The 19,564-nt window shown below is 39.2% G+C and overlaps 1 protein-coding gene across 1 annotated transcript; it reads right to left on the bottom strand.

The window, feature by feature from the left end:
* Positions 1-266: 266 nt before the first annotated feature.
* LOC306964211 (sortilin-like) lies at positions 267-19,015 on the bottom strand. The gene is made up of 20 exons (XM_079558176.1): positions 18,384-19,015; positions 16,775-16,834; positions 16,394-16,467; positions 16,214-16,316; positions 15,973-16,134; positions 15,382-15,455; positions 13,480-13,529; positions 12,767-12,894; positions 11,810-11,954; positions 11,574-11,729; positions 9,786-9,892; positions 9,009-9,111; positions 8,052-8,223; positions 6,870-7,060; positions 6,064-6,253; positions 5,573-5,689; positions 4,738-4,852; positions 4,509-4,621; positions 2,591-2,714; positions 267-1,239 (listed from the first exon to the last, which is right to left on the bottom strand). Exons 1-20 carry the CDS (start codon positions 18,648-18,650, stop codon positions 1,225-1,227), a joined length of 2,466 nt encoding a protein of 821 aa, XP_079414302.1. The 5' UTR covers positions 18,651-19,015; the 3' UTR covers positions 267-1,224.
* Between the last annotated feature and the right edge of the window lie 549 nt (positions 19,016-19,564).

The following is a 19,564-nucleotide window of genomic DNA, read 5'->3' as shown; positions in this document are numbered from 1 at the left end:
GCACTCTTAACCTCTCCGTAATAAATGAAGTCAGTAGGACAACAATAACGCCAACAATACAAGTGCAATTTGTTTGAAAAATAAATCTCAAGGCTTATTTTAAAACAAATTTGCCTCTTGTCTCACATAATCTACAGTTTGACTTGACAACTAAGTCCTTCAACATGTCTTTTGTGCTTTCACCATTGCCCTTGTTTGTCATAAAAGAAAAATTGTTTTGATACATTACGCCTTCACCCAATGGAGTTTTAAATAATTAAATTTTAAATAAATTTGGTATAAAAACGCTGGGTCACTTGAAGATGTGTGCCATGTAATGGACTGATAACAACAAGTGAAAGGGTTGAGTCATTTTAAACTCAAAGGTCTGTGCTTTGGGCGAACAATAATTTAAAACGGCTCCATCTAGTGGCCAAATCTACCAGAAATTTACAGAACACAAACAATGCACTTAATGGGAAAAATGTTATTGCTCTCAATGTTGGTGCAAAATGGTATTTTATGCTTAAGTAGGATTACACTCAAAAAACAAGGGGATGAAAACCAGAGACCAGCATGCTCTTGGTGTTTCCATATTACTTGTATAAAAGAAAATGGGCTGCACAATGTAAAAGGAATTGTCAACACAATGTACATATTGCATTAGTCCAGTGACTTTGACTCTTGATTCTAGACTAATAAATGTAGTTTCTTTGATCAACCCAGTGTCATAACAGTGTATCAAAAATATTGCCAATCATACTGCATATAAAGCACATGTTGTATTGTATTGCGCAGCCCAAATAGGGACAAATCTCCCGCCCACATCTCCCCTTCAACATAATGTTTCGGTATCACATCAGAAAAGGCAAAGAAAGCTTTATATACAAGTGCCTAGAATCAGTGTCTTCAACAGGACCATTACAGCTCCAAACCCCAACGCTAGGCCCTGCCCAGAGTTCAGATTTCTGCTTAAGACCCTACAATAAATAACTCGATCAACAGAATCAGAAATTGAAGGGAAATACGAGTACTTCAGACCCTCCATTACTGCGCCCCCCTCTGGCCTACGTCCCGGGGCGCCTTGGTACATTCATGTTTGAAGATGACATCAGGGGCTCTTTGTCTGTCCCGGGCTGCAGCGCGCTGAAGGTGAAAGGGAGAAGGCTGAGGACAGACGAGGTGGCTGCCCCAGGGAGGATGGCCCGTTTACATGGAGCTCAGCTGAGGGACAGGTTACACCGGCTATTCAAGCATGTCCTGCGCACACAGAGTAAACAACATAGTTAAGAAGTCAGGCAGCACACGGCAAACATTAAGCCATGTATTTGCATTGTGTTTGCGTTGTGTCTTAACAACAAGGGCAAGTATAATGAAAAATGGATAGTTGTGGTTTATAAAAGTGTTGTTATGAGAACTTATTAAGGAAAAGAAATGTATAAATGCACTGTACTGACTCTTAAAGTGATCATTAAGCTGTAGTTTGTCCAACAAAGGGAAGGGATAAACTCCCTCGTACTTCCCCACCCAAATTATGCAAACAAGGACAACCGGACAAACAGAAACCTGCTTGTGAACCAGGATCTTATCCAAGGGTAAAAAGAAAGATTGTTTTAATGCTGATAAATCTTCTTTTAATCGGATCGCAAACTTGCAAGTTCAGTACTTTTGAAATTTTGCAATGTTGTTGATGGAACTGGTTATTGTAGTGAATTAGATTTGTTACTATGTTTTAGAGCAGTGGTCGGGAGCACTGGTAATAAACCTTCAACCAAACATGAAAGGCAGTGACACAAAAAATTATATTTTGACCCCGTTAAAGAGGATGTTAAGTAGTTAAATAGTAAAACCACTATTTCACCATTGAGTTTAGTTTATTAAAGCAGTGATCACAACGTTGACACTCAAAAAATACCTCGACGAGTTGACAGAACAGGGCCGCTCCGTTGATTGTGATCAACAAAATCCTAAATGAGCAGCTCGACATTTGCAGCAAAACAGCAATAAACCTAAGATAAAACACGCGGCTTGACTCCCTACATAACTCAATTTAGTTAGAAGTCTGTGTTTCCCAGAGGTTTTGCAAAGAGCAGAAGTGTTTTTTTTGTCCATTAAGCACCAGAGCAACACATAATTGTTTTAAAATGAAGAACAACAAAAACTTTAACAATCTTCTTGTGTCGTTATTGAAGGGTTATCGGGATATTTCTAGAGTTATGTTTATAAATGAGAGATTGCTTGCATCTGTAGCCTTTCTAATACAGAAAAACACTGGGGGTCAAATCTAGGACACTAAACTAAAAAAATGTGTTTGTGTTTCAATAAAAAAAAGTTTATTTAAAAGGATAAATGTCATCATAAACCTTGGTCAGTAAAGTGTAAAAAGGCTTTAAAACCGGCTGTAAATATATTATTGTCCATGCATATCCAATAAAAAACACATTTGAATGAAAGTGGGTGGTGTAATTGAAGCAGCCGTTTTAACTTGCGCCACGAGAACGTTATCTAACGAGAGAAAGTTATCTGATGAAGACGTCTTAAAATGTTCCATTCATCATTGTAACATAGAAACAAATCATGCTATGTTGAATAAATAATCATGTGCATGTACCTCGTCTGAATCGTCGTGAAACTCGATCTTCCCGTTGCGTGCGTGGTTGGTCTCCAGCGGCTCATCGAGATCTCCGTTCTCTGCAGCGTGTTGCTGCAGCACCGAGTATCTGTGAACCAGGAACCTGAAACAGACAAGTTCAATGGTTCACCCTTTCACTTCTCAGACTGGACCGTTGAGAAAATGGTATGCAAACACAAAACGTACTCAGATAGTGAACACAAAGGCCAAGAGACCAACATGGATTATAAAGACGTACCACATGAGGTTAATTTAGAACCGTAATTTAATTCTGTAACACAAAACTTATTTAAGCATCACATGCTCAAAAAGAGGAAGAAACGACAGAAGGGTTGGGCCTCAAGAATCTTTAATGTAGGGAAATCTTATTTGTATCTTAGTGAGTCAAAGCACTTCACCAGGAATAATTACTCATCGGGAGGTTTCGGTTTTTTCATGTTGGGCTGCGGCACGTTTAGGTCAGAATAAAAAAATATTAGGTTATTACAGACACTCACAGGTGTGCTGTTATCAGCCTGTAGGTTTTAACAGGGCAGCCGCAGGAGCCTGGGCCGCTGTTTTAGACATAAGTGCATCTCCATGATGTGGAACTATTGCACTTGATTTTACCACTAACCTACGCAGACACGGGGAGAACATGCAAACTCCACACAGAAAGGCCCTGTCGAGGTGGAAATCGAACCCGGGACCTTCGAGCTGTGAGGCACGAGCGCCAACCGCTGCGCAACTGTGCTGATTTACACTACTCTACTCTCAGGGAGAGACTATTTGGGTCTAGCGGAAAGAGAAGAGCCTGCGTTAGTAAATAAGCAGACGAAAAAAGGAGGTGGCATTATTCCATGGTCTGGGTGAATACTCGATTCCGATTGGATGGAGGGTGTCGGTTAAAAAGTGATATACTACACCTAAACGATTGAGCTAGGACTAGCTTCATGTAAAACAGATTAAAAAGTGAAATAACTCCTGCCCAAGATTTTTTTTTAAAAAGCAAACAGGCTGCAGTGAACAGTTTCAGTTTGTGGGATGATGGTATAAGCGGGATGATGCACTCCGGGGTGTCCAAGGCTTCAAGAACAACAGACAAAAGTTCTCATTCCTCCTGAACTCTATGTCTCTTTTAAACAAACTGAATGATAAAGAGCAGGTGAAGAGGCCATCATAACTAAGATGAACTGTATTGGAGTATTGTGATGTACTGGTTGTAACTGACTAAATGAATGTTTTACATGAATGGTTGTACTGTATGTGTGGCAGCTGCGGGCAATGAGCACAAGACAAATTTCCTCATTGGGGACAATAAAGGCTATCAATCAATCAAGCAATCATAGAATCATAGAAATAACTGGACTTTGCGGTAGCAACCGTTCACGCCTCCGCGTTGTCCAGTTATATCTGATAATAGACACCTTGTCAGGCATTATCCCTCACTTAGTGACCCATGTGCAATAAGCAAATAAATAAATGAGATATTTTTCGGGGCTTATTGTATTTACGAATTTACAAGGTGAGCTTAAGCTCCGGGGGTTAATTGTGGGTCTAAATGAGAAAAGTCCTAGGCTGAAATGATGTAACAGCCCACTCCTGACCAGAAAATAAAATTATAATGCAACTTTAGCATGCTTTTTGTTGATGGGGGAAACTGGAGCAGCCAAAGGAGACCCATTCAAAACAGAGAGAACATGTAATTCCGCACTAAACCTCAAACGTTCCATGATTTAATATTGTTTCATTGGAGTCTTCCAATAACAGTTTTAACTTTTTCTCCCAATTCATCGCACCAGTCTTGTATTTTAATAGGTTTACAATTTCAGCACCATGCCACTGAATGTATAGATTGCACCTTTATTATCCTCTCTTCTCCCATTAGGAATTGCAGTTCAAAGAAACGTTGACCCACCTTCCTCCACAGACATATTTCTTGATGAAGACAACTCCGGCCACGACACTCAGGAGCATAATGATAACAATGAAAGTGATCACAGCAGGCATCGATTTGGAAGAGGTTGAAACCTGTCAAACAGTAAAACAGGACCTCAGTACAGCCATTATAGAGTGCACTTAAGAACAAGGAGAACACATATGCAATACTCCAGCAAAAACATAAATAAAGTTTAAATGTAATGTACCTGTACATTGGTCTGGGGTTCGAGCAGGTCACTGACGCAGTGCTGCCGGAGGTCAATCTCCTGCCGCTCTGGTATCGTTCCTCCTTCACACTTGTCACCGGGGATTTTTCTGTATCTGTAGATGATGAGATAAGCCAGATCATTTCAGACTGACTTAAGAGCGACTCAAAGAAAATACAGGAGAAGAATTTATGAAATTCAAGCGAATTGCCAGACTTGTGAAGATATAGATTTGTAAATAATGCAAAAATGTTGTCATTAATACATACTTTCATCTTCTTCCTACATGCATTCAACATACATTTTACAAGTCCTTTTCCATCTGGTTAAAGTATACGTTACATTTATTAGAATGTAAAAATAAAAATATGTGATATTTGTACCTAATAATACAAGCAGCCTATCAAAGAACAAGTCATCTCCGTCATCTCAGACAAGTGGTTGAGTCAAACCTTACACTTACAATGTCTCGCCACAACCCAAATATAAATACTTGACTTTGAACTTCATACAATAAACATTTTTGGGCTGAACATTTTTAGTAGGCTCTATTATTGTATCAAACATTTTTTTCTGTTGATTTCAAGTAAATTAATAGCCTTACTATTAAAAACTATCCAAGCAATCAATCAACAGTTCACTTCTCACTGACAAGGATCCTGCAACCCACTTTGGGGTCTTGACCCACCAGATCGAAACAACATCAGGTTTTATCTCTACATTTTTCTATCCAATTGCCATATACTATGATTGAATCCATAAATGAATCCATCTGTTTTATTTTAACCAAGCCCCTGACACATTGTCGTAAATCTATGATGGACAAAGGCCATACCCCTTGGTCAGAAGCTTCTCCTCTTTGCCGTACAGACAAAACTCCAGCACCTTCCCCTTCAGATCAGCCTGCTCCACACACTCAGAGCTGTTCTCTTGACGGAAATATCCAAAGTCACTGCAGAGAGAAAGAAGAGGTCAACATTACTTTGGGCATTTGGTGGTAAATAGAAAGCTCATGTTTTGTAAAATAGGTGCTCTGAAGCTCTCTAAATCAGCATGACCTTGACTGAAGCTATCAATGTGCATTCTTGACACACTGACTTTGTGCACAAATTTTATACTTTGAACTTTGTTACATATTAGCCTTTTGTTGCCTTGACCTTAACCAGGAGTGTTCAAACTTTTTTTATCAAGGGCCGCAAATCAAAGTGTATAAGGCATGGAGGGCCGAAGACTGGGGGTAAAATGCAGTGAAACATTTATATTTCAAGCCATGAAGCCCATCTTATCTACTGTCATCAGGTTTAGTGAATGTAGCGTCTCTCTCACCAGAGGAAGTCGTCGAGAGTGCAGGAGCAGGGCGTGGGCTCCTTGTTGATCAAATAATCACGGCCGTTCCAACAGACAGAGTCCTTCCTCAGACGCAGAAACTTCTCTTTGTACCCGAGCATGCAGCCATCGTTTGGGTCACTGATGTCATCGGAGTGCGCCAACCACTGCACATAATCGGAATCAGCACCTGGAAAATATTTAGCATTGAACAACATATTAGCAGGGTCAAGGGCCATGCAGAGATGGACACGAATTCATCAAATTAACTACTTGGAGGTGGAACATTATTTATTTTCTTCACATAAACAAGCCACCAGAAACCTTGTACCTATTGCTACATGAATGAAATTGAAAAAGACAGCAAAAAAAATTGTTATTGAGGTTTGAGTTGTTTTGCAATGATAAATGATGCAATAGGGATTATCGCAATAATCTGTGGCTAAAACGTCAATGTTGTTTTCATAGCCCCTTGCCTTAACCAAGTGCATTTTCTAATGTTTATTTGAAAGCTAAGACCTATAAAACTCATCTAAATCGATAATTTTCCTCGCATTGTCGTCACTTAAAATAAAAGAAATTTCCATTGTTTTTTTGTTGGCTTTTCGTAACATTTTTGTCACTTTTTCGTCTAATTTTGGTTGCTATTTTGACACTGTTTTCAAGAAGAAGAAACCGATCTGGACAAAAAGTGCTTGATTCAGGCGGGGATTAAGGGGTTAATTAAAGAAATATTCTGATTTTATTCATAATGTTTTATTCAACAAAGTGGAATAGTGAATAAAGTGTGTTTCTGTGTCACTCACAGTCTCTGGTGAGCAGCTCCCTGAAGTCGATGGTGAACGAGATCCAGAACTGTGACAGGAAGGAGTCCTGGTAGCCCCACAGACTGACGTTCATGGAGCGGGCGCCCGGCTCAGAGGCCAGCCCTGTGAAGTAGATGGGCTCTTTGGTGAAGTTGTACTCGTGCCAGCACTGCCCTTCATCTGTGGAGAACCTACGAAGACACAAAGGTCACAGGTCTAAATGCATTGCACCGCAGCAGGCCCGAAACAGCAGCCTGTCCCAGAGAAGATTACTCTGTTCGAGTGTGACCTCAACTTCAAACCGAGCTAGCTGTTAGCATTTCAACACATTAACAAATATCTACAGGTGCAAGACAAAGCAACAAAAGAGTGGGTATTTCAATAGAGCTCGGGATTGTGACATCAAAACTACTGTGATTTCTGGAATTCCTGGTGCATTACATAACAACAAACCAAACCAACACTGCCGTTAAAATCTCAACTAAAATTCATAATTCCTGGACGACTGAGAGCTGTTATGTTATTGGTTACATAAAATTTGTTAGATGTTTTTATTAGAAGTTCCTCGGCTGCTAACAGCTTATTTCTCTACTTTATTCTTGTCGTTTAACTTAAAGCAGTAATAAGTAACTCATGCCCCTAGAGGCCATAAGCGCCACTGCAAGTGTCGTAGCATGTTACGCTTTTTTATTCATTAATTGTCCGTGAGAGTAAATACTACGCTGACAGAAAAGACAAAGGGAGAGAGGGATATTGTACATCCAAGTTCACAATGGAGATAATTTTTTTCACTCAAACTTGGCTGTAAATACTGTTTAAGTGGCGCTAGCCCGCAGTTAGCTTTGCCCATTAGCATGTTAGCTTCTTCTTCGTGATTTCAATAGTGTGTATTGGTGGACCTGGTGAAGGAATGTTGCAATTGTGGTTTTCTGGCCAGAGACACCAGAGGGAGATGAATGACCCCCCAATCATCCCATTAACACTTGTATTAACCCCAGAGGGTCTACGAAAAGGATTTATTAAGATGAACAAGTTAACTCTAGAGTTGATTTAAAAGTGAAATCAGTGCACAGAGAAGTATCTGTATAATATCACTGTACTATTTGATCCCCAATTAAAAAAATGCAAGCATTAAAACACATTTACTTATACACAACAGTTGTGTGTTACAACTCGTCATACTTGATGGTGTTGATAAGCTCGTTGGGTTTATGCTCCACAGCGACCAGCAGCCCTCCGGAGTCCAGGATGGCATAGTGATGAGGTCCATCCAGGGCTTTGATCCAACTGTATCCCCCGTCATCAGACACGTACACATCGGGCTTCATCACTGAGATGGCATCACCTACACTTCCTGATGGACAAAAAGAAGAGCACAAAGACACGTTAGGACAGCTGTCAACACAAAAGTAATAATTATGCTGGATTTCCAAACAAATCATAACATTCTAGTGTCCTAGTATTAAAATGGGGATGAGAAGGACAGGCTAAATTACTATGGAGGGAATTCACACGCAACATGCCTGGATATCATTTTTATTCAAACCTGCGAAGTTTGAAATTGTTGTCAAATTAATTGAGTGTCAAATTAAAGACCAATACAGACACTCATTTGGCTTCTGTTGCCATGCTGCCGCTAAGCTGTGTTATCAGGAAACAGAAATTATAAGGCATCCAGGCAGATTTTATGACACCGTCTAATAAATTGAGACAACAGCCAACGTTTCATAATCACCCAAATGAAATCGCTTCTCTTCATGCATGTTCTGAAAAAGTCTGTTTTACTGACCACAACTTTGACACGTCTAGTGGGAGATTCTGTAACCAACCTAAGCCCAGAGGAAGTGATTTGGTTCAACACGTCACAAGTTTGTTTTACAGTGAGAGGAAAAAGTATGTGAACCCTTTGGAATTTCTCGTGTGAATGTTATGGCCAATAAAAATATGACAACATGTAATTGTTTGGGTGGTAAAAGTTTAAGCAGACACTGTTTACTCATTTTAATAAAGATCAGACCACATTTTATGACCAATTAGGGCAGAAGAAAAAAATTCTAAATACTTTTTCCTCCAACTGCAACAGAGAAATACTGGCACACATCCTTGATTTTAACGTACAATAAAGTGACAAAAGTTTACCATGAGAGAGGATGAGCCCGACTGCATTGGGTTCAGACAGAGGCAACATGGGGACGTTGAGCCTCTGGGCTATGCTGTATGCGGCGTGAAGGTGGAGACTGCACTGTGGACAGAAAGAAAACAACATTTACGTTTCATTTTAAATTCTGTTATATACTACAATACGGGGCAACAAGACTTTAACGCTAAATCAGAAAAGGTTGGTAATGGTTGATCAGTTCACTATCTTTTGTAAACCTCTTTCATGCTAAACTCTGACTGTGTTTGCGTGCTAACTGTTGCTGCTTCTGCGATGCAATAAGGGAATACAACAAATCTGGGCCTGAAAATCGATTTGCTTAGGGTGGCTTTAACTATATCTATACAAAAAATCTTGGGCTTTAAGAGATTAACACTGTAAAACATGCATCTTCTCCAACCTGTAGCTCTCCAAAACTTTCAAAGTGAATCCCTAAATATATTCTAGATTCTCTTTGTTTGGTAGGTATATTTAGTTACACGCAGAGGATGTGCTGAGATATTATCCTGGCAGCAAACTATTGAGGGTGAACTCGATAGTTAGGCCATAGTTACACAAGTGATCCGTTTTCTGAGCTCAGAAAGTAGTGTCATAAAGATATTCTAGCATTAAAGTATTTCAATTTTGTGGGTATGTTGTGGGCAAACTACAATTGTGCCGTTGTTAGATTGTAGACATAGTAATACATCACAATAAATATATACAGTATTTAATTGCGTAAATAACGCCTCCTCAGCCTTGGACAAACCAGTTTTTACCTTGTCTGGGTCTTTGGATGTACCATCGCATATGGTGTTGGCAGGTTTTTGCAGAGGGATCCATTCTCCTCCCTGATCGAAGGACACCACCGACTTCACAGAGTTATCTGAAATGACACGCAGACTTGTTTAAAGTGGACCTATCATGCATAATTGTGGCCTAAAAACATTCTTTATGGTACCTCTGCATTCATATTTCATGTTTTCAAATTTCTAAAAAACTTAATGTACGCAAAAGACATTAAGGAGAGAGAAACTGAGCTAGTCAGAAATTCAAATTGACTTGGAGTGCTCACTGCAGGCAACAGTGTGAATGACATGATAACAGTAACAGTAATAACAGTAAACACAAGCTTTCACATATACGCAATGATATGGTAGCAAATCATTGGCGCTGTGATGGACACACTTTACGAACTGCTCAGAACGGGTCAGATGATCAATTAAAGCAATCTGTTATGCTACAAAATCCTGTAAAAAACAGATCAGAGAACTTTGAGAGTAGAAAGAAAACACAAATTAAATTAAATGGGATGACGTGTGAATCGGATAAAATCAGGGGCGGTTCCTCATTGACTACAAGCTAAGCTGAGCTTCCCCTAAAACTTCATTATCATTTTTTATTTTTTTTTAAAAGCAATAATGTGCTTTATTTCATAAGATGGTCACTCGTTCATCAGCTGTCCAACAGTGGTCTTCAATATAATCCTTGTCACTTAAGAGCTGCTAGAAACATACGATGAGAAAAACCGTGGAAGCTTGGAGAAACTCATTATGGATAATGTTGGAAAATGCAGGCTCTGACTGGCTTGGACAGATGGTTTAGAAAACAGAGCAACAAAGGAGGGGCATGTTGTAATTCCCTCTATTCTAACAGGGATTGATCAATCCAGGCCTAAACGAGTAAACCACTAAGTCAGGTCAAAAACAGGAACTAAACCATGTTAAAAACAGGAACTAAACCAGGTCTAAACCAGATCTAAACAAGGTCTAAAGGAGTAAACCACTAAACCAAGTCTAAACCAGTTCATCGTAAAGAGGTCACTTTAAAAATAAAATACTTTTAAGCCAATTAAAAAATGTAGTGGAGTAGAAAGTACAGATACAGGCTCTAAAATAAAGTACAAGTAAAAAGTGTTAATCATAAAATTTACTTTTTTTTTTTAAAGTGAAAGTACCTATAATTTGTACTTTTTACTTGTACTTGTACTTTTTACTTGTTGCTTTCCACCACTAGTGGCAACATAGGGAAGAGTTTGTATAAAATCAGTGTAGCCTACAAAAGTTGTGAATATTGAGTTGGAGTTGATTTTCAATTTTGAAAAAGGAAAATAGGGGAAAAAATTAACAAAAACGTGTTATGTTTGTTAACATTATTTTGTTGTTTTGCTTAACATAGATAAATAAAAACGCCCCCTCGCCCGCCGGTGATCATGAGCTTCCCACCTTTCATAGAACAGCACTGGTTAAAATACTATTAAAGATATATTTTTGATCAGGTAATAAGTGCAAGAAATAAGTACTAAGTGAGAAACGAGATACAACCAATCAAAGGCCTTAAGGCTATGAAAGAGTTAAGATTTGGCAGGTGATGTGAAACGTTTCAGCTTAAGTGTCAGCCATTTGATCCTGTCTGACAGCACATCTAACACCGTGAAGATAATGAAATATTTACGCAACACCCAGCCTCCACAGCAGTATGTAAAAGAGAGCGCCAACCAAGATACTTGAGCAATGGCCAACGCTACAGTTCATTTGTCTGGTTCAGAATTACAGACTTGGAGCTACCTTCTGCCAAAATGCTGGTGATGAAAACCCCTCGCATTGACGTGACATTGGTGAAGTCAGTGTCGCCCCCTGTGGTTGTGTAGAGGTGGCGCTCCAGGGATTTAGAGTACACAGTGCCACGATCATCAGAAACGTAAATGGTGCCAAATCCGCTATCTGTAACAAGGACATAAAAACTGCTGTACGGTTGTATTTGGTTGTAAAATGTTACGAGGTGACAGTGGATGAGTAATTACCTCCAGATTCGTCAACATGCATGAAAACCATATCATCGCTAGCGGCCAAAATGGAGTAGAACTGTTCGTGACCCACAGAGGGAAGGTGAGCCATGTTCCACGAGTCTCCTTGATCCACTGACACCTCGATCATCCTCATCATGTCCTGGAAACAATAGAATACTGTGAAGATGGCACTTTTATGCATACTTTTTAAAGAGGGGGTTACACAACATCTTATTCAGAATTCCCCTCTCTTGGTATCCGCTTTGACACACATTGCAAATCAACTCTGTCCCTTTCCCTCAAGTTGTTTTGTAGTGGCAAGAATAGAAGTGGCGTGACAGTGTCAAAAGATATGATTTCTCAAACACTACTCTAGGTATGTTTTTGATGAAGGAACAACATGGTACAAAGCACTGATATTATACTTTTTTTAAAGTTACAACTGTGTGATGAAATTTGATTTGATTTAATTGAAATACTGCATACTGTTGAGTAGTAATGTAGCCTTAGAGTCATATATTGTGTGATATTAATGTATGTAATAATCAATACAGTTTATTAGGTAGTTCCCAAAAAGATGCATTGTTATCAGCCAAAATAAATAGGGCATATTCTTCCCAAAGAAACTCCCCACTATTTACGCAAAAGGCTGATTACATTTTGTAATGTTAGATATATAGAGCCTTCTCAACTTCCTGCTATTATTCTCAGATACAGTTTTCTGTATAAACACGTTAACTACTAACTCAATACGGGGGCCTTACAGGTGAACTGTGGATTAATAGAGCAACATGTCGAGGTGTGTGCTATTAAAATGTTCATTTGACCCCTAATCAAAGCAACTACATTTTAAAACAATTAGGTTATGGACTAAGACTCTTGTGGGACACTACCAGAGCCTTGTTAATACAGAGGCACATGGGTGTGAAGCGGCCACTGCTTGGCCAGATCATGTTTCACTGAGACACTGACCTTCCCAGTCATCACCGAAGCAAACAGGAAGCGTCCACCAAGACCAAATGAGTAGATCTTGCTTTTCACGGTCTCATTCTTATTCTCATAACCGATGATCCTTTTCAGATCCAGCGTCCCACGGTCACCTGCAGTCATAAATATGCACTTCAATATTCAAGTGAACAATCCATCCTAAATGTATTACTAGAACTGAACTTAACAGCACTTGATCTAGGGGTCTGCTGTTATTGTAAAGCATGGGTAGGCAACATCAGGCCCAGGGGCAAAATCCAGCCCGCCAGCATGGAACCACGGGCCCACATTTTGAGAAGTAATATTACACAGATCAGGGGTCAAATACGTGTTGAAGTGCCTAAAAAAGGCTGAAAATACTGTCAATTACTTCAAAATTTCCTAGAGGATGCCCCCAACCTCCACTTTGGGACAGATGAACAACACTGGGAAGTGAGAAAGTTTTACTTTGAGCCACGATTAGGAGATTTGGCCACTGATCTTATCATAAGGAAGAAAATCGGCCCACCATTAAGTTAACTTGCCTTACCTGTGGTATACTATCTGAAAACTTAAGTCCCGTTTAAAAAAAAAAAATGTATCAGGCAATGGAAATTATTAACTTCTTGAACATTGTAAAAATATGTATTTAAAATATATATATACATTTTATTAAGACTGCATATATGACCAAGGAAGTAAGGAAATAGAGTACTCACTGCAGGAGCCGTTACTATTGGTTGTAAAAAAGATGGTATTTTTGGCACCCCTAAAAGAGAAAGAATAATGTTTTTGAAGTGAGTTAGAAGCAACACATCCAGAGCCCTACATTAAATATGCAACTAAAGATTTCTCCAGGCATTACAAATGTTATCAACTAGTATGTGACAGTAAGCATTAGGGCTGGGACGATACACTTATGTCACAATCATATACGTATTGCGATACATTAAGTAATTATGATAAGTAATATGTTAACCTTAAAATGTGTCCAAAGTTTATAACCCAAATTCCATTCATTGAAGTGTTAAGACAAAAAATAGCATTAGTACAAAATGTAACAAAGTGTTGTGTCACTGTTACTAGAAAACAAAGAACTACATGATAAAAACGCCTCAAAACACAAGTATTGAAAGTATTGCGATACGTTATCTAGTCCCATGCTTAATAAGCATCCCCTGAAGGCTGTTTACCGTCAACCCAATAACTTGTCGCCAAGCCCTTGTCAAATATGTGTTTCCCTGTGTGTCGTGTTTGAGTTCAGGAAATGTCGGTCAGTTATTTAAGCACTAGTTTAGACTGGGTTGAGTCATCCTTTGGATTTCGGACCAAATGTAACCAGTTCTGGTCAGGACTGAGTTAAGCCCTGGTGTAGTCCAGGTTTGTAGCCCATTAAAAATGTTTCTTGTGTTTTTAGCAAATATGAGCCTTAGATTGAAACCTTATATATATTTAACTCAATTACATTTATTATTGTCAATTCATATTAAGCATAAACAAATGTGCTCTCAAATCCTTGGTGTAAAAAGGAAATAGTTAACACTATATGGAGAGTAATATCTCATACATGTACACCATGTATGAGATATTATGAGGGAGGGAACGGGAGAGTTCAGCTTCCTGAAAGCCTCGTGGGAGGTAAAACAAGAAAGGTTTGCTCAACGGTATTGTCTACATGTAGTTTAGTCCTTAAAGGCATTTCAGACGTACACTACTCAAAATGAAACCAGAGCTGCCAAAGTAGTTTACAGGGAAAAGTCTGCTTAGGTCTTGGCTACCTTTCAACAGACTCCTGCACACTTGTGTCAGTCAGAGGTGAAGGAAAGGTGCACGAGCAATCTTTAAAGCATTTTGAGCAAACACTATTAATAAAAATCATCCAACAACTGCAGCGGGAGAAATACTTGTATACTTGAGAACTGCAGTTCTCAAATGCGTAACTACAGGTCAAATAAATAAGTAATTATGGGTGAATAGTTAACCTGGTTACATTTTAACAAGTCTACCAGTCTCAAATGTGTCTCAAAATTAGTCGGGACACTAGAGTGTAGAAATATATATACAGTAAATATTCTGTGCAGTCAAATAATCTCTTGGATTAAAATGCAATCTTAATAACAAAATTCACAACACAATGGTTCTTTAGGGCAAGATGAAGATTGTGCCCCAAATAATGATCTGTACAGCAACACTACAAACCCTCACTTTGCTGTTTTTTTACTGACAAGACATCAGCTCATCTCTACCTACTGTGTTGTGGTTTGCATCGTAAGGCTTTGAAACGGGACAAAATATGCTGCCATTTTTATATGAATAAGAGTCCAGTCCCAGTAAAGCATAGAGCTAAAAACCTCTGCTTACATTTGCTCTACATTATCTAAGACATTTACCACTTAGTTACTGACACTTCTGGACTCAATAGTACAGTATGTCAAGGAACAATCTGCATGACCACATCTAAAGATAAATACAAAAGAAGTCGCTTTAGGGTTTTTGGTATGTGGTTAAGATAAGTGCGATTACATTCAGACTGACATTTGTAAACGTTTGAGTTGGTTCCTTCCCAAGTTGTGTTTTGTAGGATAATGTGCTGATACTATGTATAAAACAAAGTGTCTCACCATTTGACCAGGCACGCCATGTCAGAAAACTTTTTCCAGGTTTTGCCGAAATCTTGTGACAGCCACAGTTCATTCTATAATGTAAGAGATATTAGTGAAGTAAATTCCATATGTGCTTTGTGTTAAGATTACACTACAAATCCTAAAAGTTAATGGGTGTCTCTAACATAAACATAACAATGATTCACCGAAGAGGTTAGCACAAAGGATGTGGCCTTTGCTCAAGAAGTTTACAACTTCACTCATTTCAAAGTGTAGTTTATTGCAGTGGTGGGATTTGTGCGGCAAAGGATGTCACACCAAATTGTTTTTAGTTTTAGTGGTAGAACAGGAAAAATCACTGTATACTTGCAACACCAGTGTTCCTTTATATAATGCAACATTTAAACCAGTGGCTTTCATCAGACAAAAGTTTTAGTGGTAAAAAAAAATCAAACAAACATAAAAAGTCACTAAAATTGTGTTAAAATGTCTTTTTATAAGACTGTAACATTTCAATAAGCGTCATCATTTGTATTCATCATTATTATTGAACACTTGTGCGGGGTTCATGAACTTGTAATTGAAAAAGAAACCAAAAGTTTCACTCACCGCGGTACTGAGGGCCAAAAGCACCTTACAGTCCTCAGGGTTGTATGAGATCTGCGTGAGGGGACTGAAGGGCAGGTCATGGTGAGAGAAGCTTTCCCCAAAGTCACTGGACACAAAAATACGGGTCCTACGCGTATCTGATACTTCTGCCGTCAGTATCACCTACAAACACAAAATAATGCTCAGCTCACATCACTCTACTGTGTTGTTGGCCTTTTAATACAAAGAGAACATTACTGACTTTTCCAGAATTATCAGGACTAATGGCAATCCCAAATTCTGAGCGGATGAAGGTGTTGTTAATGAGGTCTGTCACATCCTGAAAGGATTTCCCATAATCCTCACTGGAAACACATTCAAATTACATAAAAAAAAACTGCACAAAGCATGCATGTTTTACTCATTATGAAACAAGTCTTACCTGCGATAAAGCTTGGACTGTCCGAAGCGTATCATGAAAAATGGGACTTGAAAAGTTGTCAGTGCAAGTATGACCTGCCAGAGAGAGTTCATTTAAGGACAATTGATGTGCATATTAAAAGGGACTGCATCTATTGTTTTTATGTTTTTATTTATATACTCGTAGAAGAGTCAAAAACAAAAAGATGAGATATTTGTTTCATAGCTAATTTAAATGAGCAACTTTAAGATAGTCGAGTAAAAAACAGAAATATGTGATTTGATATTTTGATATTCCACTTGTTGTTTTGGAAATGAGGGGATTAGTGAATGAATGCATCTTTTGCTTGCATTTCACACATTGCTCAGACTTATTCTGGATTAAGTATTCAATGACACTTACCCCAGAGCCATCTCCAACCCAGGCCAGAGACACAGATCCACTTAAATCTTGGAGGGTGTACTGCAAATGGACAAAACACAATTAAACAGATGTGGAGTATAATAAAAGCTCTGTTTATTAAGCTCAGAGGACTAGCCCCGGTATGAGTGGCAGTGTGTTTCCGTTGACATTGAGTTCAAGTGGAGTTGACAAAAATGTGAAGCACCACTTATTCGACAAGACACACTTTTCAAAAAAATAACGTTTTAACAACCAACGGCTCACAGCAAATACATGCTATATGTTTTCCATTATATGATCAATTTTATCTAATAAAAAAAAGTGACAAAATGTTCCAGGCTCAGAACAAAAGGGTTTTGCAGCAGGCTACTGTTCAACAACAAACAAGCAAATGAACATTAATACAAGAACAGTTCAACACAATCAATCAGGCTTTGAAAAAGAGCATGAGCGAGAAAACTGAAATCTGTACTCAGGTAGGCCTATATTATTATTATATATACAATGACAAATAAAGCACTCACTTTACTTTTATTAGCCTACAACTCCTTTACGACTATGCTGTTTTGGTGGGTCCATAAAGGATCAGTCAGAGCCTTTCTATCCTAGAACCAGTAATTCAGCAGTTGGAATCCAGCCAGTTCACAGTAGTTCAGCTCCGGATGAACATTTTGCAAGGTTCGCCTAATTTGATACGTTAATTGTTTTATGCCTTCTTTACAGTTAATTACATTGTTATAAGTGGATTATAGATGAATCAACACTAAACTAAACTGGAGTCTCAGGACTCCAGTCACCTTTAGGTAATCGAGGGCAAGTATACAAAGAATTCAATGCAAAGTCGATCACATGGTCACGAGAGGCAAATGAGCCGCACCGGACTCCAATGACAACTACTTTGTTTGGACTTCTCTTTTACAGACACAGAACAGAGAGTGAACATCCTCCTATATTCATTTGGTGGCCTATCTGCTGTATAAAGACATACAAATGAATGAGGAATCCAGATAAGTCTATCAGCCAAAAGTCCCTTCAAAGTTTTACATTGACAGGTAACTACCAAGTGACAAATATTGGGCCAGATCAAGGATTTTACTCTATGAAGGCAGAATTCATAAGTAGGTTAATGTTTTTTTTAGGAGGGTCAACTATGAAAAATGAGACACACAATTAATGTGAGTCATCATGGCTGTGAGGTTAGACTGGTTTGGTGAGACTCAGAGCCAAACTAAAGAATCCCATGATTCTGCAACAAGTAGTTTCATTTCTAAAACTACAGCCTCCAGATACAAAGTCTCCCACTTGTTTCTTTCATCTGGTCAGCAACTAAAAATTACAACTTAACTGAAGGCAATGCGTTTTAGGTTTCTTCTATTGTTTATAGGAAGGTGACAACTCAACAAAGTGTAATGTGTCCTTTTAAAGTCTATGGGCACAAAGGGGGTATTGTTTAATAGTGTGCTGTGCGCCCATGGGTGAATGAACAGTCCATCGCAGTTTCTAGGTGTGACTCCAGTGAGCACTTATTAGGCCTGAGATACACCTGTGTTGAACACCTGCAGCTCATTACTGCCAGGGAGTGAGAAGCGAAATAGATTGGGTAACTTACAGTGTGGGTGTTGGCGTCTAACTTGGCCCCGTATTCCTGCAGAGCGTTGCAGGAGTCGGCGCTTCTCCGCTGGATGATGTGCTTTGGGGATGTAGGAGCCAGCCACTCAGGCAGAGACCTCTTCACAGCCTCCACCGCTTTCTCCGCAATGTTCGAACTCCTCTCAAAGCGCGATCGTCCGGCGGGACGTGGGTCCTGCAGAAAATCTGACCCGGCGGCGAAAGTGCACAGGGATAAAGCCACAAAACACCGCAGCACAAGTCCCATTCTCGGTCTGGGATCTGCGGCAGCCACGGCAAACGCAAGAACAAAAAGACAACCACAACTGTCTTTGTTTATCTCGGTCCTGTGTTGAAATTGAAGGTCGCTACAGCTCCACTGCCGCGGATGACATCAACACAACAGTCCTCCTGACAGCGACTATTTCAGGCTTTAAACACTACGCGCTCGCAAACGCTGCCGCCGCTTCACCCGGTTTCCCCCGAGGACAAAATCTATTGCGCTAAACCACAATGAAGCATCAATTTCCCCGAATCTACCACATCAATTACCTGCGCTGTTAGTCCCCGGCCAACATAATCCACTGTAGCGATCGCTCAAATTGTGCCACGGAGTTGTTGTGACCGAGCGCGAGAGTAGCGCACCGTGATTGGTCAACTTTCTCCTCTGTCCACCTTTACCCCGTTATGATTGGTCGAGTGAGGAAAGAGGCGGGACAAAACTGTAACTCTGCATAATTGGCTGTCAAAGATTCTTCAAGCTCGGTTGAGTAATACTATTGAAATGTCAATAAGTCATTTTTAGGATTAAACACAGGGGGCTTGGATTCTAGTGGCCTAAGTGTATAAATGCAGTGACTGTGGCTGTGTATTAGCGAGGCATGCATAAAAATGTGTGTTCAGTAATTTGCTACTTTCACTTTTGTTAGAGGGAAATGAAACCAATTTCCTCTAACAAACCCCCAAAGATTTTAAAAATAAACTTTGGTAAATAATTTAAGTTTAATGTTTGTCTCTTTTAGCATTAAGTGAAAGTAGCCCAAATATGACTTGTTCCTAAAAACTACAAATTGTAACTCGTGTGATTTCGATTATTAGAGTGTAGGAATAACATGACCTATAGCTTCCTGAAATGAAGAACTATCTCGTTTTTTTGTTTTGTGTGCTTTTTGTTTGGGTTGT

This window comes from Gobius niger (genome assembly GCF_951799975.1).
Source record: "Gobius niger genome assembly, chromosome: 6".
In the NCBI taxonomy this organism is placed as follows: domain Eukaryota; kingdom Metazoa; phylum Chordata; class Actinopteri; order Gobiiformes; family Gobiidae; genus Gobius; species Gobius niger.
The sequence above is the reverse complement of the archived record's forward strand: the minus strand, read 5'-3'. Positions and strand labels throughout refer to the sequence as shown.

Bases quoted from the DNA above. Each gene is read 5' to 3' on its own strand.
- LOC306964211 (XM_079558176.1), bottom strand. From the start codon at position 18,650: ATGGGACTTGTGCTGCGGTGTTTTGTGGCTTTATCCCTGTGCACTTTC. The intron at 11,955-12,766 runs GTCAGTGTCTCA...TATTGTTTCCAG, and splicing joins CTTCGGTGATGACTGGGAAG to GACATGATGAGGATGATCGA. The intron at 4,853-5,572 runs GTATGGCCTTTG...CATCATCTACAG, and splicing joins GAGAAGCTTCTGACCAAGGG to ATACAGAAAAATCCCCGGTG.